This window comes from Cavia porcellus, unplaced genomic scaffold, assembly GCF_034190915.1.
Source record: "Cavia porcellus strain 051 isolate PalLab524CR breed Dunkin Hartley unplaced genomic scaffold, mCavPor4.1 scaffold_31, whole genome shotgun sequence".
Taxonomy (NCBI): domain Eukaryota; kingdom Metazoa; phylum Chordata; class Mammalia; order Rodentia; family Caviidae; genus Cavia; species Cavia porcellus.
This window is the reverse complement of record NW_026947514.1, coordinates 9,591,468-9,616,122: the sequence shown is the minus strand read 5'-3', so window position 1 is coordinate 9,616,122 and position 24,655 is coordinate 9,591,468. Positions and strand designations below refer to the sequence as shown.

The 24,655-nt window shown below is 39.7% G+C and overlaps 2 protein-coding genes and 1 long non-coding RNA gene across 6 annotated transcripts in view; 2 read left to right on the top strand and 1 right to left on the bottom strand.

Moving 5' to 3' along the window:
• Atxn3 (ataxin 3) overlaps window positions 1–9,185 on the top strand; it is a 36,975-nt gene extending 27,790 nt beyond the window's left edge. For all 4 annotated transcript variants that reach the window (XM_063241303.1, XM_013144399.3, XM_063241302.1 and 1 more), the window contains one exon: window positions 4,524–9,185. In XM_063241303.1, the coding sequence (XP_063097373.1) occupies window positions 4,524–4,618 (95 nt within the window). In that variant the 3' untranslated portion in view covers window positions 4,619–9,185. The remainder of the gene's footprint in view (window positions 1–4,523) is intronic.
• Window positions 35–14,635, bottom strand: LOC134474229 (uncharacterized). Its single transcript, XR_010044945.1, has 2 exons — window positions 14,489–14,635; window positions 35–338 (listed from the first exon to the last, which is right to left on the bottom strand). It is a non-coding gene; the product is annotated as an uncharacterized LOC134474229 (long non-coding RNA).
• Window positions 14,636–15,268: 633 nt separating this feature from the next.
• Trip11 (thyroid hormone receptor interactor 11) overlaps window positions 15,269–24,655 on the top strand; it is a 65,113-nt gene continuing 55,726 nt past the window's right edge. The window contains exons 1-2 of the mRNA XM_003462655.5: window positions 15,269–16,282; window positions 20,824–20,882. Coding sequence (XP_003462703.1) covers window positions 16,144–16,282; window positions 20,824–20,882 — 198 coding nt within the window. The 5' untranslated portion in view covers window positions 15,269–16,143. The remainder of the gene's footprint in view (window positions 16,283–20,823; window positions 20,883–24,655) is intronic.

The window sequence follows — 24,655 nt, the reverse complement described above, 5'->3', positions numbered from 1 at the left end:
TCTTGAGTATAATAAAATAAAGAGAAATACAGAGTTGCTCACCAAGCCTTGATTTAATAGATCTTAAACTCTGGCTGAGTATTGCCGGTACAATTCTATTGAAAGACAAATTATATCTGACATAGGATTTACAAGTAGAACTCTGTAAAGAATTCTCAAAACTGTCTTGTAAGTGAAAGATATGAAAAAGGAGTTCACCAAATAAGAGAAGGATGAGCCAGGCATGGTGATGCATGCTTGTAGTCCAAGTACCTTGAAGGCTGAGACAGAAGAATCCTTAAGTTCTAGGCTGGCCTGGAGTATGTAGCAAGTTCAAGGCTGGTCTGGAGAGTGAGACCCTGTTTCCAAAGGAGAAAAGAATAGATATAGGAATATATTAGCTAGTGTTTACTCGAGAGACAGATTTAATGTAAGGTATACACATACATGTAAGAATTTACAAGATTGACTTACAGTGGCCACCGCTAGAGTCAGTAAGCCAATAATCAAAGTTTAAAACTTAGTGAATAGTCTCAGTAGCGAAATGGAAAAGCTGTGACAGTACAAAAGGTCTGTCTGTGCACTGGAGATCTAGAGAATCCAGACCAGGCCTGGAGCTCAGTGTTGTGTCCTGTGGGAGTCTGTATCAGGAGGCCGCAGGCTACATGGTCGAGGCTGGGGAGTCTGTGCTGGAAGTCAGGAGACAGTGTCCAAGGACAAGGAGAAGACTGGAGTTCCAGTGAAGACACAGAATTGAGCTTGCTTCTTTATTTTCCGTCAAACCACCCAGGTAATAAGCTGCCCTAGGGTGGCATCAGTAAATCCCATCAGCTACACCCAGAACTATGCTGACCCAATTAGTTGGGCATTTCTTACTCAAATTGACACAGTCAATTAACTGTCACAAGGAATGACAAATAAGGAGATGAAAAGATGCTCAACGTCACTAGTCATTAAGGAAATTACATTAAAACCATAGTGGGTTACCACTACACTTCTATAAGAATGGCTTCATGAAAACATAAACACTGCCACACATTGGCAAAGATCAGAGGAACCGGAACTCAGACACTAATGGGAATGTAAAGTGGTACAGCGACTTTGGAAAACAGTTCGGCCTTCTTTTATAAACTTATCTGTATAGGGGTGGGGATATAGCTCAGTAGCACAGCACCTGCCAGGCAAGCGCAAGGTTGTGAGTTCAATTCCTATATACACTTCAGCATGGCAGGAGACCCACTCTGGGTATATAACCAAGAGAAACAGAAAACTTAGATTAATACAAAAACGTAAGTGCTTCTAGCACTTATGCCTGAAACTGGAAACTGCCTACATGTTGCCTATCATTTGTTGAGTAGATACACAAACTATGGTACTATATCAAAGCAGTAGAATATTAAAAGGAATAAAGTAGTACTTTTTTCTGTTCATCCCTGAAGTGCAGTCAAAAACCCTATTTGAAAATAAGCATAATCATCTCAAAGGTAAAGAGAAGATAGATTGGCCAAGGACCTCAGGCCAGAGGAGTGACATGGCAGTGAGTGGCCTGGATTTTCTTTTTTCCCCTGTATTTCTTAGTCTTGACTCTGAAGAATCCACAGATGCAGATCAAGAGAAAAATCATTACAGAAATGGTTGCAGGGAGTCGGAGAACTTGTGTATAGGCAAACGGGGTTGCCTCACAAGAAGGAGACTTGAACGTAATGAACACTTGTCTGTGGTCATACCACCCTTAATGTACCTGATCTCTAAAATAATGAGCACTGTAGTCCAGTCAGAAACCATAGAATAAACTGCCCCCACCAGCAGAAAATAATGGGAGCATAAATTTATATCTCAGCATGGCAGCAAGAAGATGATCTCTTCCCTTACTTAGCGGGGGTGCCAGAAAAAGCGGAATGGGGAGCTGAAGTATCCAGGAAGTACTAAGGCTCCCTTTTGCATGGCATCATTGGTCCTAGGGATCCTGAACTTCCACCTGGTGATTCTGAGGCCTCTGTCTGGCTCCCAACATGGGTGGCATCAGAGAAGTGGCCTGGAGGAGATTCAGAATTGGCACTGATACCCAGCAACAGTGAAACCACTTTGCTGTGTCTTTGGAGGCTACTTAGGGAACGTTAATAAAGGACTCTTCCCCTCCTAGCCAGGAAGACATGAGTGGAGGTGTAGTGGGGAACCAGAACTCTCACATGTGTTCAGCAGTAAAGATCACCACCAAGCCCCAGTTATCAGAGCCTGGGGGACCCTGGACTTCCATTCCAGTCTCACAGTGGCCAGGCAGGATTGCCCTTTCTCACCAAAGCTGTGACAGAAGGCTTGCCAAAACAGAAGACTTAAGACCACAAGTGTCATCATCTTTAAAGTGCCCAGGATGTAATGGAAATTTTTGCCCTATGAGGAACCAGGAAAATCTCAAGTTGGATGAGAAAAGAGAGTCTGTAGACATCACCTGGATGGCACTGACGTTAGAATTATGTGGTAAGGATTTTCAAAGTAGCCATCACAAAAAAGGCTTCAGTAGTAAGCATTTCAGTGAACATGTTTGTCACAAGTGAAAAAATATCCTTAGCAAAGAAATAGAATATATGAAGAACCACATGAAGTTTAAAACTCAGTGAATAGACTCAGTAGCAAAATAGAATGGGGAAGACAAAAAGTCTGAACTTGAAGAAAGAACAGTGGATACCCATTATAAGCAATAGAAAGAAAACAGATTGGAAGAAATCAATACAGCTTTAGAACCTGTGGTGTTCTAACAGAAATTCTAATGTTTGTGTCATGGGAACCTCTGAGATAAGAAGACTGGCTGAAAAAGTTTTTGAAGACATAGTCATTGAAAACTTGACCAAAGATAGAAACATGAATTGAAGAAGCTGAGTGAATTTCAAATAGGAAAAAACCAAAGAAATCTACACCCAGGCTCATCAGTCTTAAAATCAGCAATAAGTAACCTTCCCTACCACAATTTGAATGAATGCAGATTTCTTATGAGAAGTCGTGGAAGACAGGAAGAAATGAACAATATTTTTCAACTGCTTAAGAAAAAGTCTAAAATGGAAAATTACATATTCTTCAGGAATGAAGAGAAATTTAAGAGAATTTGTCTCCAGCAGACCTATTCTGAAGGATGGCTAAAAGAAGTTCTCTAAATAAACAAAAAAAGATAAATAATTTTGATAATCCAGAAGGAAGAAAGAACAATAGAAATAATAAAATGTGAGTAAACACAACAGGTTTTCTCCTCTTGAATTTTTCAAATTACGTTTGATGGTTGATATAAGAATTATAATTACTTGGTTTTCAGAGTACACATAGAAATTATTGAAGGCAATTCTATTGTAAATAAGAAAGGTAAACTTTCTACATCATTTTTTTTCTTTGAGATGAGCCTTTCTTAATGTTACCTAGGCTGCTTTTCCTAGCTCAGCCTGCCAAGTTGCTGAGACCACAGGCATTCACAGGCGTGCCGACTCTACATCTCATCTGAATTAGAATAATAATTTTGGGGAAAAAATTTGGCTATTTCTTTAAAAGCTGAATACATACCATATGAGTCAGCATTTACATTTCTAGGTGTTTATCCTAGAGAAGTAAAAATGCTCATAGCAACTTTATCCTAATCAAAAACTGGGAACAATCAAATGCCTACTGTAAGTGAATGGTTAAACAAACTATATAGTACTTCCATAATATGGAATACGACTTTCAGGGTTCAGAAAAAAGAGGCCCAGATTGTTGATACATGCAACAACTTACATGCATTGCAGGGCCATCATGCCCTAGCTGAAAAAGGTCTCTGGAAATAACAAACATGTAGTGGTAAAGAATAAGTAGTTGCCAGCGGTTAGAAAAGTGAGTGGGAAAAAATTGTGTGCCTATAATACAAGAGTTGGAAGCAGATCTTTGTGATACTATAAGTTGAGTGTGTGTCTTTTTGTTTGTTTTTGCAGTGCTGGGACCAACACCTCAGCTTTCATATGCACTAGCCCAGGTGCCCTACCTCTGAGCTGTAGAACCACACACAACACTGAGCCAGTGTTAAGGTTGAGATTTGGTCTTGAGCTTTACTTATATCAAATATAACTATGAAGTGAAATACATGTAAGTTTGGGTGAAATAGGGTTGAAAGGAACACACTATCTTTGCAACCTCCTGTGAACTGACAATTATTTTAAAATAAAAACTTTCTAAAAAGTATAAATTGTTAATAAACATGCATTTTACTAAATGAAAGGGTTCAAATTCAAAAGGCTACATACTTATTACTGTAAGATTCCATTATAGGACTTGCAGGAAAAGGAAAAACTGTACAATAGAGAATATGGCTCATGGTTTTTTTTTTTCCCCACTGAGACTTGGTGGTGGTATTCAACTCTGCAGCTATCAAAATTATAAAACTATTGAAGAATAAATTTATGTGAACTTTAAAAAATCAAATGAAAACTAATATTCAAATAGAAGTATGTTTCCTCTGAGTTTATCTTTTGATGACTGAGATTTTTCCAGAAATTTCTAAGAAGTATGTGTGCTCTATTTCTCTACAGGTGATTCTGTGAGTGAAGAAGACATGCTTCAGGCAGCTGTGACCATGTCTTTAGAAACTGTTACAAATAATTTGAAAACAGAAGGGAAAAAATAGTATCTTTTAAAATCATTTACATAATCATACTTTCCAACATTGTCATTTGTGATTACAGCATAGGGTCCATTTTGGTAATGTGTCAAAGAGAGCATTGTTCATCAGAGAAAACTTTTAGGCGGCTTGCAAACAAAATGAGCAAGTAGAAAATGTATCAGTTGTAGGACTAAATAATGATCCTCAAAAAACTAGCCAAAAGGGCATTCAGCAATTAAAGAAATTTAAATAGTCTTCTAAACGTTGCTTTTTCTTTTTTGAGTGTGCAATATCTAATGTGTCTAAAATTAGGGCATTTTCTTGGCTGTTTTTTGCAGATCACCTAATTTGCTCTTGCTATCACACTTGTCCCATACAGTTTTACTTTTGTCTTCTGTTATAATTTGGCTCACTTTGAACATCTAATAATTGCTTTTATTTCTCACTAACCAAATTAACCTTTCAGGAAAGTATCTCTTACCTGTCTAAATGATTCTGGAAGGATAAACCTTTCTTGCCTCCCAACTGTGTGTGTCATGCACAGTGGTGTTTTCTGTGATCACAATTTCTCTACTACCTGGTTTTCATTATTTTTCTACAATTGTTTTGAAAGGTGATAATCTTATAAGAGATTTTGCTTTTTCTAAGCCCTGTACAATGGGATCATTATTTCCTGACTTCGGTCCATTCCTACACTCTGAAATCAGCTCTGCACGAATATTTTGAGAGTAAATGAGACTTTTTAAAAAACATACAAGCATTTGTTTTCCCGGATGCTTTGTATCTTTTCAGTTACGTCACTTTACAACTTTGTTGTAACCGTTTTCCTGCACCTTATTTCTTCCTCCATTGAGAAGAGTAGGAGAAGCATAGTGTGCAAGCAGATTTCCTTCTCTAGAAGACTTAACATACATACCCACCATGAATGTATGGTAAATGCAGTTTGGCCTTCAGTTTTAGTGACAGTTTATTTTGGGTTTTTTTTTTTTTTTTCTTTTGTGACTAGAGCTTTGCGTTATATTTACAATGGAGTCATGGATTGTAGATTCCTACTTCACATTTTCTCTTAGCTATAACTTTCCAGGAATGGTAATTTGGAACATGGAGATAATGTACTAATAAAAATATATTTAAGTGTATACTGTTATTTGACAGCTGCATCATGTTTAAGTAGCTTAAGATTTATAGAAGTCACAGTAATTATGGCTATGTAAATAAGAAAGTCCTAGCCGGGAATGGTGGTGCACGCCTGTAATCCCAGCACTCGGGAGGCTGAGGCAGGAGGATTGCCGCAAGTTCCAGGCTAACCTGGACTACATAGTCCAGACCAGCCTGAACTACATAGCAAGACCCTGTCTCAAAAAAACACAAAAAACAAAAAACGAAGAAAGAAAGAAAGAAACTCCATAGTTTTGATAAACATATTCTTTAACTGAGATGCAGTTTCTTGCTTGGTCAATATACCATCTGTCCCTAAAACGGGTAATTTAGATTCTGTTTCCTGCTTCTTATCCCCTTTTGTAGCCCCTTTTAATGTTGACTTGTTCATTAGTTAAACTTCAAGAAGAAATTTCAGGCAACAATTTAAGAAAAGTTAAGTATGGTATATTACCCTACTGCTTTGTAGCTAAATATTTTATCAGGGAAAATTTTGATGTAGGATTTATTGGTAAAAGAAAAAATATTTTTTATTTATTATGAAATATCTTTTTCTTGGATAGAACATTTTTTTTTTTTTACACAGTTGTCTTGCTGTGTAGTTCAGGCTGACTTTGAACTCATTATATATATCCCAGGTTGGCACTGAACTCATGGTGATTCTCCTGCCTTAGCCTCCTGAGTGCTAGAATTACAGGCATGGGCTACCATGCCTGGCCCTACAACAGAATTTTGAAGTCATTATTTTGTGCTAGTTAGTTTTTTAAAATGTCCCTTATATAAAATTTGCTTTATTTTAAAATCTGAAGTTTTCTTTTAACAATAAAAAATGTTGCAGAATTATATAAAACTTTAGAACTACAAGGGATATCCATGAGAGTTTAGGAATACTCCCTCAAGATTTTCAAAGCTGAATATTTTAAGACTGAATATTTACACAATTGTCTCTGGTGTGCTGGTCATATTTTCCATGACTATTTGGCCTTTACCTTTTCCCATGAATTGATTGCATTAAACTTTTCATACACTTGAATTGGTGAGCTACCTAAGATACAAATAAGAAAACCAGTATGCATTTAAAGTTTAACCTTGGGGTTTATAAAGTTCATATATTACACGCCCTAGAAATATGGCGTGTTGACCTTCACGTTAGGGACTTTTTAAAGCAGAGCTGAGCATACACTGGATATGTTAGATTGTGTTTTTTTAGTTCGTTGTAAAATTGTTGTATTTGGCAGACAGATCCACAGTCACCATTGACCTGCCATCTTGTTTGAATTGGCCTAAACTTATCTGAACATTTGTATTCCACTTCTTTTTCTTCTTTTTTGTGTTTTGTTTTGTTTGAGATGGGTCTTGCTGTGTAGTTCAGCCAAGCCTTGATCTCACTGTGTATTCAGATTGGCCTTGAACTATCAGTGATTCTCTTTCCTCGGCCTCCCGAGTGCTGGGGTTACTCCATTTCTTTCTTGATGAGCCAGTATGAAAAGATGCCAGAGCTTATAACCTTAACTGAAAAAATTTTTAAGTTATACAAAGCTATAATTCATACATCAGGAACTACTGTTTAATGTAAACCACCTGCAAGGAAGTCAGGAAGAGGTAGATTCACAATAACTGTCCTGCTAAAAATTTCATAAAGATTTCCATTTTGTTTTACCAATTGGGAACACTTTAATGTTTAATATTTAAACTAATGGTATCATTTTTCTAATGTATAATTTGTATTACCAGGATAAAATATGTACAGTGGTGATTCTAGTGTTACAAGTAAAGTTTAAGCCAACTTTGGAAATACCACTTTCATATTTTCAGGTATCATGGACTTAGTAAGTAGTTATTTATGTTTTAAAAATTCAGAGTTAACCTCTGATCTGAAACAATGTACTTTTTATAGTAATTAACATACAAATATTTCAGTAATGAAAATTGAAGTAGTTGCTGCAGGTAAAGTATATTAAATTCTAAGATCTTGGCCAAATAATTTACAAATCACAGAATATTTTGCTTAAGAAGGTGCTTTTGTTTTAAAACTTGATTTTTCTTAATTAAAGGCTTTATTCATAATGCCAAAGTTAATGAAGAAAGCTCAAAAGTAGTTGAGTGGTATTACAGGCAAAACTACCAGTAGTCTGTATTGTTCCATTTGATATCAAATTGAACAAAATGAATTTTACTGTAGTCAGAACTGAAGTCACATTTTGAATGTCTTTATGTTTGATACTGTTTTTAAAATCATGCTAGTGCCAAGAGTTACTAAATTCTTAAGACTGGCCCAGTAAACTGCAAATCTGAAAATTGATTTCATTGTATAAACAAAATACGGTAATTTAAAAATCACAGATTTAAAAATCTTGATGTTTTAAATTTTAAGAAGATTCAGTAATATTGAGACCACGTATTAAAAACTTCATCTGTCAAGGGAGGGTATATAGCTCAGTGATGGAGTTCTTGCCTGGCATCACTAAAGAAAAAAAGCCAAAAGCAACACAGCTTTATCTGCAGTTGAAGAGGCCTTGGGCCAATATTTTCAAAATGAATTGTGTCTGAGACCTAACAAGTATGGATATATGATAGAGTGACCTTAATTAAGAGAAACCAGATTGGATCAACTAGTTGTTTCAACAGTGTAATTTTTCAAAGTAAAAGCTCTCCTCACTCATAGTCCCTTTATAACTTGCATCTTTTGCTAAAGAAATGAACTGGCTTTGTATTTTTTAAAGTCTTATATGTGTTCTATATATGTGTGTTCTCTTTCATGAATAAAAAGATAGTGACATGGCTAGTTTTTAAAATTTGATTAATTTGAAGAATTCTTTTGCTATTTTTATCTTTTCCAAACAGTCTGGCATTTTAAGAATTAATATAATAGTACAAGTTCTAAATGTATGGCAATTGGCATGTTTAATAATAGTGTATCAGTATTATTTTTAGACCGGATACATAGACAAAGCAGTGGGAAGCATTAATGAAATGTATGTTAAGATTCCTTATTGTTTAGGAAGCACTCTGTTGTCTCTTACATAGTTTAAAGGTGAATGTTCCCTGGAATTTTTAATGTTTTTTTTTTCAAAAAATTAAATTTGAACTTGTAATTATCTAATTTCTATAACACTGGACTACTGGGAATTACTTTTTAAAAATTATTGTTATTCTGTGTAAACTTTTTGAAGTTCACGTACAAGAACACATGAAAGAAAAGACATTGTCTTGGCCATGATAGAGTGCACTGTGGCAGTGCTGTTTGCTCAGGACCCAACCCTGCAGCCCTTCGCGTTGTCCACACACAGCCTTCCTGTCTCATGCTCCAAAAGCTGGGCTTCCAAAGCACTGTTGAATGCTGAGGATTCTGTTGTTGATGTGGGTATTCAATGAGTTGTATTTTAAATATCAAAGACATTATAAAAATAAAGAGAGAATGTTTGCTTTTTTATTTTCTGTCTTACTGATGTGTGTTGATTCATAACCAGCCTGTTCCAAGGGAGGGGGCCAGCCACATCTGTAGGATCCAAGCGCTTCTAAAAGCACACTCACTTTCGGCCACACTCAACCCTGCTGAGTCAGACCCACAGTGGTAAGTTGGAGTAGCCCTGGTACAGAGTGCTCTCAGCCAGCTCAGTGGCGGATGGAGCAGGCTGGGAGCTCACTGGTACTCTGCCAGCAGCTGTGATTACTAGAAGCCAAGGGATCCACATTCTTTTTAAAGTCTTGACTTATGTTAGCTCAATTATTTTTTTAACCTTGAAGGCCAAAAGCACATTGGTAACTTTTTATTTTTTGAGTTGGTTTTATTAGGTAACAACCGAACCTGGCCTCGGGAGGCTAAGATTACAGGCATGTGCCACCGTTCCCCACAAGTAATGTTTTATTTTGTTTTGTTTTGGAGTCCTGGAGGTTAAACTCAGGGCATTCTCACTGAACAACACCCCCAACACTTTTTAAATTTTGTTAGAAAAAAATTTCAGATAGGGTCTTTGTTGCTGTGTTTGCTTGTATACCACTCATGGTGAACCTTTAGAGCTTTCAGCTGTACAGACAGCCTGCTGTGCCATGCACACCATAGGTTCACCACCCCTGACACACACAGTGGTCCCATAGGATTAATATACAACCCTGGTCTGCTGTAGGTGATAATGTCAGGGTCTGTATAAATACACTCGATGCTCACACATGGACAAAACTGCAGGCTTCCCTATCTCCAGGCGGTTTGTGACATTCCTTGCCTTCTTCCCTTTGTCTTTTTGCTGACCCTGTCCCTAGACTTCATTGGCCATCCTCAGCTATGAGGATTCTTGCACACTGGGCTGCCACCATTGGTTTACATAATTCTTGCCTAAGGTGCTTCTCTCAGTGCTGAGTTATCTATGCCAGGGACCTCAGGTTCCCTGTCTCACAGGTGCCTCTTCGGTCAGTCATTCAACAGTTAGTGCACTTACCATGTGTCATATGTGGTCTCAGTTCCTAGAACAGCCATGAATAAAAGCATTTAGAATGGGGATACTCTATCAGTGCTTTGCATTCTGGTTGGCCATGACTCTCATGAAACATTTGCATTAGTGAACTGGACTTCGTAAGGTGGTAAGAGCTGTGCTTGTTCTCTAAGTTAAGAAACCTTGATGGGATAGAATGCTGGAAGAGAGGGTCACAAGGCAGCCATACAAAGTTGCCACTATCCGTACCAGATGAAGCAGCCAGCACAGTGCTGGGAGTTGGAGAAACTTTGAGGAATAGGAAGCCAATGAGGTTTAGCAGGTAGTGAACAAAAGATGAAATAGAGATGTAAGCAGTCTTGTAAGGTTTTTTATTTTGGTACTCTAAAGCAATCTAGTGCTCTTGGTGCTGGACATTGACTCCAGGGCCTTGCCAGTGCTAAGCTTACATTCTACCACTGAGCCATCCCCCCAGATCAAGTTGAAAAAACATTTTTCTTCAGTACTGGAAATTAAACTTGGGGCCCTCTACCACTGTGATATATCCCCAGCCCTCTTTGATGTTTTATTTTGAGACAAGGTCTTACTAAATTGTCTAGGTTAGGCTAGAACTTGCAACCCTACTGTCAGCCTTTTGAGTAGTTGAGATCATAGATGTGCTATCACACCTAGCTTTAAAATTTTTTTTAAAAAATGTCTAGTATCTACTTTTCTACAAATTCATGCCACTATTCACTTCATGCAGCCCAAAGGACTGGTGGAATTCTTTTCACATCTTTTCTTAGTATTTGTTACAGAGATCAATGGACTTCATTCTGGCAGATTCATACATGCATGTACTTTGGTCATTTTTTATCACATTTTGTGTACAGGGAGTTCAATGTGGATCATGTATTTTGATCATACCCTCTTTCCCCTTATTCCTTTCCTCTTTTCTTGGTACCAGGGATCAAACTCATGACCTTGCGCTTGCCAGATAGGCATTTGTGCCACTGAGCTAAACCCCCAGCTCCTTTTTTCTTTCCTACTTTTGTCATCTTTCATATATTCCACATATTAAGGCAAACATACGCTACTTACCTTTCTGAGTCTAGTATATTTCACTCAACATGATAATCTCTAGATCCATCTATTTTCCTCAAATGATGGCTGAGTAATACTCTATTAGTACAGCGTACTGACTTTAACTCATTTGGGTGTATTCCAAGATATGGCATAGCTGGGTCACACGGTGATTCTATTTTTACTTTTTAATTTTTACTAATACCTGTATGCAGTAATAATGATTGTATTGATTGTGGGAAGCTTGTGCAGGTACATCAAGGAACTTCCATACTTGTTTTTGTAGTGGCTGCTCTTTTACTTTCCCACCAACATCAAAGATTTACATAAAACGTTTCCGATCAGAATTTTAGGCAAGACTTCCCCATTCCTTACTTATACATTTCCTTTTCCTTCCTGCTAAATTTATGCATTTTTCATCACTATCAGACAACTATAATTCAGCTTTGACACTTAATGAGAAGAATATCTAGCAGTACCTACGAAATGAAAGCAACAAGTATCCTGGAAGGTAGGGGTGAGGTGCGCACTAGAATCAGGATTTCGATTAAAAATCCCTGAAAGAAACAGATTCCTTAGAGAAGAGGCATTCATCAATAAAAAATATTTTAAATAATTTATAGAACTGAAAGACACAGTTTTTAAAAACACTAAGCACCTAGCATATTAATGAAACAAAAATTTACCCACAATAAAGCACATCATTATTAATTTTGAGCATCACTGATACACAGAAGATCTGACCAGCTTTCTAGAAGAAAAACAAGGCCAGAAAATAACCAGACATTAGAGCAGGGAAAGGGTAAAAAGGACTAAGTCTAAATAGTTGATAGAATTCTTGATGTTTGCTTGAAAACAGAAGTACGAGTATGTTTCACAATTCTAGTAGGTTTCACCACAGTGCTTTTAGTGATTCAGCAGTAACACAAGATTACGCAAATTTAAAAAGTGGAATCTCTTCAGGAAGAATGAAAGATGAAAACTAAAGATACAATCAGTGCATCCGTTGGCTAGGAAGCAGTGAGCAAGACTTAGGTAATCGTTCGTTCCTGGGTTTCGGCACCAAAAAAAAAGACTTCGGTAATCACATAACATAGACACTATGTACTGATTTTAGAAATAGTCATGGTATCACTATATCATCGTGCAGAAAAGGAAGGAAAGGGAGGGGCATGGAGAATATAAGAACATGAAATCTTTTATTTTTCACAATGGAGACACTAATGCCCAAATTTAATGAGAAAATCGCAATTATAAGCATAACACTTTAAAATTTAGAGGGAAATATCAAACTAATATTTTAAAGTTTACTCCAAATATGAATATTTGCTTTACATTTGCATAGATAAAAACTACTACTTTGATAGTTTTCTCAGAACTGATTTCTTTAAAGGGGCATTTTTAGTACCATGGCTGGAAAGACAAAATCCAGTGTGCAGCTGATAGTATTCTGGACTTTTTTTTCTTGCTATCTATTGAACTTTCCTACGTTCACAATTTCAACTGGGGGGTCTAAATCATAGGGGCTCCACTCAGTGTGGAGTATTTGACTTGGGTTGCTCTTGCTGCTCGCTGAGGGATGATGAATCCCCATATTTGCTGCAGGGTTATTTGCCAGGAAAAGGAAAATGTGTCTTTAGCTGAAACACTATAAAATTTCTTTTTATTATAAACATTTCTAAAAATGTAAAAACAAAAGACTAGTTTAATGAACCTACGTACTCATCATTCAATTTCAATAATGATCAATTCCTGACCATTCACATCCTACCCTCATTATTTTGAAGTACATCATACACATCATGTCATGTTTTTATCGGGAAACTTTAAGTTTCTTGAGGTGTAATCCATCTCACAGGGAAAAAATTCCTTTTAAGGAACTAGTAAGGTATAGTTTTATTGCTAATTACTTAATAAATGATGTAAATATGTTCACGTTTTTTCTTAATCATAGTATCTTTTTTTTTTGTCTTTTTGAGACAGGGTCTCTCACTATGCAGTTCAAGCTGGCCTCGAGCTCACTTTGTAGCCAGCCCAGGCTGGTCTTGAACTCGAGCTCCTCCTATCTCAGCCTTCTGAGTGCTGGGATTATAGGAGTGTGCCACCACACCTGGCCCCCACAATCATAGTGTTTTTGTGGCACAACATGAATGAATGGAAATAAAACTAGAGATAGTATGTATTGGAAATCTGAGCTCAATTACAATAGAGAAACTTTCAGTTATCCAATTAGGAACCCTGTTAGGTCCTAAATGCATGTCACTCGCCATCCCACTGTGCATAAAAAGCCAGAACTATCGAGCTTTCTGTGATCTGCTCCCGCTACTCCCTTCTGGGTCCACACTGCTTACAGCCCTCCCTCAGCACATTCTCTTCTAGCCATCATTGGCTTACCGCAAATCTAACTTGACAAGAATTCTCCTGTCATGGGGCCTTTGCATCAACTGTTTTCTTCTACCTTGAGTGTTACTTCCCATATCTGTATATCTCACTCTTTTATTTCTTTCAAGTCTCAGATAAGATTATTTTATCTGGGCCGGGGGGGGGGGATATAGCTCAGTAGCACAGTGCCTGCCTGGCAAATGTGAGGTCCTTAATTCAGTTCCCAGCATACACACACACACACACACACACACATCCCAAAAACTGTCAGTGGGGTCTTTTCTGATTATCCCTTGAGTCTACAATATTACAAATATCTCCTCTTTCCATATCATTATCCTATTTTATTTCCCATTCCACACAGCAGTCATCACCACCTAACATGTATTACATTTTATCATCTATAGTCTCCCAGTAGGACTCAAGTTTCATGAAGCCATGGACTTTTAGTGGTTTTTTTGTTTTTTGTTTTTTTTTTTTGCCTCCTGCTGAATTCCCACTGCCCAGAGTAATGGCAGACACATTAATAATTTGCTGATTATTTATATGGCACATTTAAAAAAAAAAACTTCAAAAACAAATAGATATCATATACTGTGCACTGATCCAAGCTCTTACAATATTGCCTAATCCTCAGGAAGTACCATTATTATCATTCTCCATTATTATAAACCACAAACAGATGAATACAGAGGTAACGATACCTACTGAAAGTCATACAGCTAATAAGTGACAGACCTAGTCAGGCTCCAAAGCCTGCATAACTAGCTTTTGGGCTTTGCGTAAATTTACAGAAAGCATTTAATAAACACTGCAGAATGAGAAGCAGTTTGTTGTTGCTGTTGTTGAAACAGGGTCTTACCATGTAATTGAGGTTGTCCTTGAATGCACTAGGTAGCCCAGGCTGGCCTCGAACTCACACTGATCCACCTGCCTCAGCTTTTTAAGTGCCTGGATTACAAGTGTGCATCACCATGCTTCGATTTTTTTTCCTTCATTTCTAATTTTGTTTTAAAACCACTCACATTTCAGGGAGAACTATTACTGTCTGGTGGCATGACATTCCAAATATTTGGAGGCATTCCCAATATTGGGTTCACTAGCAGGGCAATCTACAATAGCCCATCCTGTGAATAAAATCCAAAGAGAAAGATGTCAGCATTTTTACTGCTATGGTGAAAAAACTACAGACCTACTGGATCTTTTTCAAAACAAAAACGTGGTAGTCTCCTTGGGGAGGTGCTGGGTCCACGCACCATTGCACCATTTGTTTGAAACTCCTGAGACCTATTACAACACTTCTTCCTTTAAGAGAGGCAGTAGAGGTGCAGGACACTCTGGTGTGTTAAAAGCCCGTGTGTGGGATGAGGGAGCTGTGGGCACTGGCACAGCTACTTCCACTGATCTGATAGGAGTGGCTTTTTACTTTTGCTGTTGTTGGTTTAAAGATCTCCCTAAATTGCCCAGGCATCCTGCCTCAGCCTCCACGATAGCTTATAGTAGAGGCGTGCGCCACCACGCCTGGCAGGCATTTTACATCAGTACAGAAGTTCTGTATCAAATCGACCTGCTGGCCCTTAAGAAGTCATTTTGTCTTTATAACTTCAAGGACACGTCTGCTTCAGGAATTAAAGCTCACCGTACGTCAGTTAAAGTACGCAAAGTTTCAACTGAGAATTAGAAAACCATCTAAAGGTAATCATAAATGTGCTTCCAGCCCAATGCTTCAACTTGCAATCCGTCCTATATAGCTTTGTAGTCTCAGGTCCTCCTACTATATGCGTCTGGCAAGCGCAGCTCAGCAGAGTAGGGGATGCAGTGATGCGGGTTCTTTTGAGGTTGCTTCCTCGCGATGAAACCACCTGGCTAAGCCTCCTTGCAACGCTGCCCTCTAGAGCATAGTCCGGATTAAAACACTGTTTCAACAATGCAGTGACGGTCCGCAGGGTTCCTGGGGCACCCCAAGCTTCAGGTGGCAGTCATCCAGCGTCGCAGCGGGCCCAGAGGCTCTTTTCCGGGTGCACCTCTCGCGTCCAAACCCAACAGGCTACGTGGAGGAGGCCGACCGCCGCGTTCTGTCCTCCGCGATCCCAACCTCCCTTGCGCCAATGACAGGTCCGGCTGCCTCGCTGAGCACTTCTACCCCACCGCGGCGCCTCTCTATGATCTGCGGCCGGTTTTAAGGCTGGTGTCATGGCGGCGAGCGTCGAGTTGGCAGGGCCAGCCCTCGGAACCGGGGGAAGTTACTAAAGCTGAGGGAGAAGTGGCCGGCCTGGAGGGCGGAAAGGCGTGAGAATGAGCAGAGGCCCAGCGAGTGTGGCTGTATCACCAGAAGCGGGAGCCCGGTGAAGCTCTGGATCGGGCCTTGGCGTTTTCAATTGACCCGTTTGGGGTTCCAAGCCGGAGTACGTTGATCGGGACTCCGTTCCGCAACGGCTCAGAACAGTCGGCGGGGGCGTCTGGCCGCGCTGGGCGCTTTTCTCTGAGCTGACTAGGTGGTTCCCGAAACCCGCAGCGATGTCGTCCTGGCTTGGAGGCTTGGGCTCCGGCTTGGGCCAATCGCTGGGTCAAGTGGGGGGCAGCCTGGCTTCCCTCACTGGCCAGATCTCAAACTTCACCAAGGATATGCTGATGGAGGGCACCGAGGAAGTGGAAGGTAACAGCTGGCGGGGTGTGCGTGCGTGTGTGTGTGTGCGCGCGCGTAAGTGTGTGTGTGGGGGAGGGGGGTTGATTCCTGGGACCCTGGGGACGCCCCTTTGGTTCCCATCTCCTTCCTCCAGGAGACACCAGCTGATTCAGAACTCTGCTCTTTTTCTGTATGCTCCTCCTTTTGTCTCCTCCACCAGTTTTTTGTGCTGAAAGCCCACTGGGGCCTTGGGGAGGAATTCTTCCTCTCGTGGAAGACAGTTTATCCCAAAGAGGATGAAAAGTGTTGAGCAGAGTTTCCTTTTGCTTGATTCCGCCCATCCTACTCCTTGATTTTGCCCGCAGTCTGGGAGCAGATCTGATTTTTTGATCATTTTCTTCTACTTTGACAGAGTTAAAACAATCAAGATAGTTACTGTTTTACTTTCTTATGTTTTTGTAACAACTGAAATAGCTCAATTTTAAAAGATTTGGTAACTCTTGCCCCTAATATCTTGAATATATTATCAGTGAAACATAGCTATGTTTTTCTATTCAGTTTTTTTATAGTTTTGCACCTTGTGATGACACGTTGCTGCTTTCCAGCTGAAAGTGGTTTGTGTGTGTGTGTGTGTGTGTGTGTGTGTGTGTAATTGTGTGTGTAATTGTGTGTTTCTCCCATATTTTGACATTAGAATAGGGAAGATACTCCATTCCTTGGGGATCCTTAGCAGTCTTCCCTTTTTGTTGTTCTGGTTGGTGGGGATTGAACCTAACACCTTGGCACTGAACTGCATTCTTGCCCTTTACATTTTTTAAAAAAACTTTTGGGCAGGATTCGCTTAGTTGTCCAGGTTAAGATCATTTACAGTCGTCCTACCTCATCCTTTCAGAGTGCTAGCACTACAGCTGTGGGCCATACACCACCAGACTCTTTTTTTTTTTTTGGTACTGGGAATCGAACTCATGACTGCGTGCTTGCCAGGCAGGCACTTATGCTGCTGAGGTAAATCCCTGGCCCTACCATACTCATTTTTGAAGTTGTTTTGTTTTACTGTTGAATTTTTACCTAGAATTACATATACTCAGTGGTGATGGGCGAGCTGGGGTTTGAACCAGGGCCTCATGCATGCTAAGCATTCATTCTACCACTAAGCTACACTCCTAGGATCCCCCCCTCTTTTAAATCATGATTTGTTGTCTTTTTTTCCCACCTCTATAGTCCAAGCTAGCCTGGTGCTCATTTGGTAGCCCAGGCTGGCCTCAAATGTGCAGTCCTCCTGCCTCAGCCTTCTGAAAGTGCTTGCAGCTAGAATTTCAGTGTGGTGACTGTCTGGAAGGAGGAAGACTCGGGAGCCGCCAGAACTCCCTTGAGTGCGCAGGTTTCCTTGGGGGAGGGGAGCATCTGATGGGGCAGGTTTGGGATGAGAACTCAAGGCCTTCTGCGTGTGTTCAGGAAAGGTCACAGCGTCTTGAGGGCAGGCAGCAGCATAGGAGGAGCGATCACTGTGGGGAAATGACGAGGCTCCCCGTGTGTCCCAGAGCGGGGAGCAGCTCTCTGTCCTGCTCACCTAACACCAGAAACTAGGCATCCCCCACCCGTATGTGGGGCAGGTGTGGGGTGCAGTTCACTGGCTTATTCCTCCTTGTTCTTCTGGCACTCGCCTTTCTTACCTTTTCTCTTACCTTCTTTTCCTCCTTCCTCCCAGTACTGGGGATTGAACCTAAGGCTTTACCACTGCTCTGCATCCCTGCTCAGTTCTTTCTTTTCCTTTGCCTTTTCTCTCTATTTTTTTTTTTTTTGAGATAAAGTCTCATTAAATCACCAAGTTGCCCAGAGTAGGCCCAAACTTGTGATCCTTCTGCCTCAGCCTCCCACATTAAAGCCTTGTGGCATCACACCTGGCTCCCATAGTCTGAATCTTAATGATTTTGCTAAGTACTCAGCTTCCTCAACAAGACCTTTTGTCATCTTCGTGTTTTCTCATTTATTTATTTATCTATTTACTTGGTTCTGGGAATCCAACTCAGGACCTAGTGCTTGCCAGGCAGGTTCTGTGCTGCTGAGCTAAATCCCTGACCTTGCTCTCTTTTATTTATTTATTTTTTTCATCTGTTTCCAGTTGGTCAGAATTGTCTTTTCCTCTATTACTCTTCTTTTTCTTTTGTTTTCTTTTGGTTGTTTTTTGAAACAGTCTCACTCAGCAGTCCAAGCTGACCTTGCGCTCATAGTTATTTCCCTGCCTCAGCTTCCTGAGTGCTGGGATAACAGGTGCACTCCATTACGCCTAGAGGTCATCACAGCTTTATAATCTCTCCCAGGGACAGTTTCTGTTTTGTGTCCCATTTTTGTTTCAGTCTATTTTTTTTTTTTTTTTTGTACTGCTAGATACTGTTCAAAAATAATACTCTTAAAAGTGTCTTGCTCTGTTACTTACAGGGTAAAATCCAAATCTCTTAGCTTTGGAAGGTGAAGGACCTTCCCATCTGGCTTCACTCTGCCTTTTGTGGTTGCGATACTAATTGCCATGTCTACACACCTTCATGTACACCTGTTGAAGAGCTCCTGCACGTGGAACTTAGGGACCCTTATAACTCAAACCTCTGCAGGGGAAGCCTTTCCTTCTCTTTCTAACTGCACTTTTCCCCAGAAACAATTTTCCTATACAGTCCTGCTCACCTGTGATGATGCAGCTGCTCTAAACTGCCATACAGGTGCATAGACAGCTGATGATCTGAGTTCCTAGCAGAAGTGTGTGGCTGTCTCCCTGACAGCCTGTGCTGATGAGCTATACTTCATCTTTTTCCTTGAAGCAAAGGATGGAGACCACATATTTTTTGCTCCTTATATTACTAGTGTGTGATGTCCTCCTTGATACATAATAGATGCTCAGTAAAATTTGTGAGTGGATGATCAGATCTCCCCTTGAGCTACTTAATACTTTTATCCTGCTTCCTTTGTATACAGTAGGACTTGCTTCATACCTGTTTTGTTGGTTTTATAAATCATTAAAGAATAGAATAACATTCATTTATTCATTCAACAAGAATTTAGAGTGTCTACTTTCCCCAGAAATGTAATATACAAGAAAACAGTTGCAAAATAGCAGAGTTGATAGAACTGGAAAATCATCCATACTTAGAATATTAGAAGATTGCTATTCTACCAAATGCCATACTTATTGACTTAGACATTGTTGAGAGCGTGGGCTTTTAAATTACATAGACATGAATGGAAACTCCATTTCCATGCATTACATGTTGTATCATTAGGAAATTATTAAATATTAGCCTCCAAAAAGCCCAATTTCCTTCTCTGTTAAGAAAAGTGGGGAGGGTTGGAAGGTGATAGGCACAGTGCTTGCCAAGCAAGTGCAAGGTCCTGAGTTCAATTTCTGGTGCACTCCCCACCAAAAAAGGGGAGTGGGCCGGATGATTGTGCCAATTGTGAGTTTAAGAGCATTAAATGAATTGGTGAATGTAAAATGTCTAGATCTGTGCCTAGCAAATAGTAAGCATTAAAATCTGGTAGGTATTTTTTCTCTCATTGAGAAAGTCAGAATTTCTTGGCTGCCATAATATCTCCCCTTTACTTACAAAGTCCAGGCCACGTATCCGGGTAAAGTTATACATCTGTGTGAAGCTAGGTGAGAGAGGATGGGGGAGGGGTGGTGCATACGCTTTAAAATTCCTGCTGGACACAGCTGCTGCCTTTAACAGCTGTTTTCTTAAACAGATCCAAAGATACTTAGTCCTCTGAAGAGTAGCTATTAGGATTCTTTCAGAGTTTCAAGCAAGATATACAAACAGTTGCCGAAGCAGCCCTACCTGATGATTGTCAAACAAGGAGAGCGTTTGTCACTGTAATTTACAGTTGTGCTGCTTGTATTTGTTTAAAATTAAACTTTAGTTACAAGAAATGTTTTTATAGTGTTAAAGGGCTTTGAGTAATAAAAAATAAAAAGTAAAACAGCAGAGCCCCCTCCCTCCCATCTGCCTTGGGGACATTGATTCCTGACAGATTCAGTGCTGCTATTTTGGCCAGTGGGGCTGTCACCACTTTTGAATGGAAATGTGTAAAACCAGATCAGTCTCATCCCCATGTATGAGGATTCTGTTTGTGTTGCTTTAGGTGTCTCTTCAGCGTTTTTTGTTTTTCTTCCTTGTTTACAGGTCATTCATTATTGGGTAGTGTTGGATAGTGGAAGTTATAAATAAGGCACTAAGCCCCAGTTGAACAAATTTCTTCTAAAACTACCGCATAAGTTAATGATGACATTTGCAAAAATCTCCAATTTCATACAAGAAAAATATTAATGAAAACTGCCAAAGAGTAAAGATAGAGGACATAAATTTCCTACCAGCCTAGTGTTCAATTTACATTCAGTGAACTATATTTGTCTTAATATGCCTGGGTAGGCCTGGGAGACACAGCTCAGTGGGAATGTCTGCCTTGCATTCACAAGGCTGGGTTTAAACTCTAGCACTGCCAAAGAACAAAAAAGGCCATTTGCCTGCTTGTTCATACAGTATTGCTCAAATAGTCAATATATGCTGTTTCTTTCATAACAGATTTATCTAATTCTGGAAGAAAGGAAATTGAAGCCATCCACGCAGTCTTAAAATCAGAGGTAAGGAATATTAAAGACGACTTTCAAAATTAGATTTTTTTCTTTGAGGCTATGAAAGTTACTCACTTTCAGTTTTCTCTTTTTTAAAAAACACTTTTTGAAAGCTGGATGTGGTGGCACACTCCTATAATCCCAGCCCTTGGGAGGCTAAGGCAAGTTTATTAATTATATGAAGTGTATATGAAGAATATTAAGTGTGAACAGACCAAAAAACCCCAAACAAACAAACAAACTCACCTTTTTGTGGCAGTGGGGATTGAACTCAGAACCTTTGCACTGCACTACATCCTTATGCCTTCTTTCTTTCTTTCTTTCTTTTGAGGTGGGGTCTTGCTATGCAGCCCAGGCTGGTCTTAAACTTGCAATAATCTTCCTGCCTCAGCCTCCCAAGTGTTGATTACAGGAGTGCACTACCACATCCATCTTATGTTTCAATTCCAAACAAGGCCTTACTAAGTTATATAGGCAGGCTTTGAACTTTTGGGGTTTTTTTTCCAGTTTTTTAAAAATTAATTGGTATGTTTTAGATACACATAAGGAGCACATTCATCATGGTAGCTTTACTTGTATGTAATGTATCTCATTTCTTCTTTTTTCTCTATTCCCCTCTCCTCTCTTCAACCCCTTTTAAACTCCTTATTTATAAAAGGTTTGTTTCTGTTTTTCCTTATATTTTTTTCTTTTCCCATCCTTCATTTCCCCTTCCCCCTCCTGTGTTCTCATTCCCATTTGAATGTTTTTTTCTGTTTCCCAGTGTGTATTGTGCATTTGGGTCCTTATTTACCCTTTTAGATTCTCCTACCAGAGAAACTGTGATATTTAAACATGTGTGTCCACTTTATTTCACTTACAGTGTGTTCTCGAAGTGCGTCCATTTACCCAGAAATGTTTCAAGTTTATCCTTCTTTATGACAGACTGGTACTCCATTGTATTAAAAAAATCCCACGTTTTCTTTATCCATTCCTGGGAGATGGGCATGTGGGCTGTTTCCAGGTTTTAGCTATTACAAGCTATGGCGCTGTAAACATGAGTGTGGGGATACCGCGGAGGTGTGGCACTTTTAACTTTTTGGGACGATATCGAGAAGGGGATAACGGGGTCAAATGCAGCCTCTAATTTTAGTTTTTGAGGAGTTTCCACATTGGTTACACCAGGCTACCTTCCCACGAGCGGTGGAGAGGGTTTTGACTCCCCACAGCCCCGTGAGCATTTGTTACTGGTTAATAGTGGCCCCAGCTTCTGACCCTTCCCTCGGCCTCCTGGACCGCGGGACTGTAGGTGCGCAGCCGCGCGCTGCTTGGCCCTCTCTTCCTCAGTGCACCGCTACTGTCTTCCTGTTCATCTGTTTGGGTTTGTGTTGTTGTGTTTTAGCTTGGAGAAGCCTCCCGTAGATTAAAAGTACATTTACATGTCATTGCAGTTTACTGTTTTTTTGTATTCCTGTCTCTCTTTCTGTGTACTGGAAGTAGGAAGATTAACAAATGTAGGAGTAACAGTGGCCAAAATTTACCATTACAGAGGGTTTACTGTGATCTTACAATATGCTAAATTGCAGTATATTTATTAACTATATGAAGTATATATGAAGAATATCAAATATATATGAAGAATAAGATTGTTTAATACACTTTTAAATTTCCTAACATTAAAAAATAACATTTGAATACAAAGAAGAGTATAAGAATAACAAATATTATAAGAATAGAAAATTAATTTTTACTGTTTTATTTAATATGAGTGTCATTGTGAATAGTTTTAGGCATATGGACTAAAACATATTGTTTAAAAGAACTGGGGAAAGCTCAAAAAGTATTCACAGGAAAATCATGAAGACGTTTCATGAAAGCGTTTCAAAGTGGGAGGCGTTAGGAAGGACAGTGAAACTCCTCTGGTGAGCCCTGGGTAAGAAGGGTGAGAGAACACCTGATGTTAGTAGCCTGCAAGGACTGGCCTAAGCGTGCTTCCTCTCTGTGTAAGCAAATACTTGCTGACAGTGTCGCTAGGCTTTGGTCTAGAACATTATGGGACATTGTGGAATTTAAAAGTGCAGGGACCTCTCCAGAGGAACTGTGTTAGCATTATAGCCTAGAAGAAAGCAGGTTAGCCGCATTTGGACACCTTGGCAGTAATTACAAGGTAGGTAGGCGCACTGGGGACGTCTGACCTGATAGTTCCTCTCTGTAAGACTGAGGTAGGATATCCCTGGGAAAGTACTCACTGGTGCAGGGCCACCCAGAGGAGCTAAACAGCCGAAGTATGTGTGTTGGCATTACCCCAGGGGAGTTCTCCAGTGTGCACTCAGGGAAGTAAAGAGCGTTAACCTGCGCAGAGAATGTCTGCTTTGAATTCTTTGTGTCGCATTTGAGAGGGGAGATAGAAATCTTCTGTGCTATCAGGCTCAATTTTGTGAACACCTCTTACAGCATTATCACTGTACCGTGGCAAGTATGATTCCAGTGTTTAGAAATAATTATTTTTGGTAAAACATATCCCTAAATGCAAGCCAACTTCCTCATTTGGTGCTTATCCAAAGTACTTTGAGGTACTTAAATACTAGAGGAAAACAAAGGTTTTCTTTTTTTGACTCTTTGAGACAGAGTTTCACTATGCAGTTCAGGCTGGCCTTGAACTTCCTTGGTAGGGCAGGCTGTCCTCAAACTCCCAGTGATCATCCTACCTCAGCCTCGACAGCTGCGATTACAGGTGTATACCCCATGCCTGGTCTTTTTGTTTGTTTATTTATTTATTTATTGTTGGGACAGGGTCTTGCTAGATAGCCCAGCCTAACCTCAAACTCACAGCGATCCTCCTGTCTCAGCCTCCCAAGTGCTGGCACTACAGGTGTGTACACCACGCCTGCTAAAGATTTTGTTTTCTAAGGTAATTTTAAGTGTAGGTGACTCTCACCTTATGTACAGACTTCATGTATTCACCACTGGGGTGAACCTTGGGCTCACGGGCCATGGCCAGGTGTCTGTTTTCCTTGAGAGCTCTGAAAGGTTTGCTGTCCCTGCATCTAACCCTTTATGTGACTGCCCTGTTGAAGACTCACTGCCGTAAGAGAATGAGGTGATCCTTCCACTGTTTATTTTATTTAGAAGGTTTGGGTATGGAAAGGCAATATGTTTTTCAGAGGAAATTAGGTTTGTCATGGATGTTGTTGTGTATAAGTGACTAAATTAGTTAGAATTTTTTAGAAGCAGGTAACCGCAATCAACCTAACTTAATTCTCTGTAAGGCAAAAAATAGTCATCACATTTACCATCTTGATCCAGTGGCTTCCTTTTAATTTTTTTAGATTGTCGTTTTACAAATTATAGGTATGAATAAAGTGATGGTGAAAAGTTGTATCAAAAATGTTAATAATTTAAATATAGCAAATTCAAATTTTAGTACATATTTGGACTTTTGTTTTGAAAACATGTAAAGCTGGGTGCAGTGGTGCATGCCTGTAGTCCCAGGTTCCCAGGAGCCGGAGGCAGGGAGCCTGCTTGAGCCGAGGCGTTCCAGGCCACAGTAGGCAACATAGTGACACCTTATCTTAAAACAGGCATACTGTATATTCATAATTCTTATTACAGATGAGAGCATATCTATCTCATAAATACTGATTCCAGATTTTAGATACCTGCCTAACAGGTTTGGGTTATTACTACTTCTGACCTTGTGCTTACTAGGCAGGCACTTATGCCACTGAGCTAAATCCCCAACCCAATTTGTGTTTTTTTTTTTAAACTGATACTCTTGAGAACTTTGCCTACTAATGATTTTG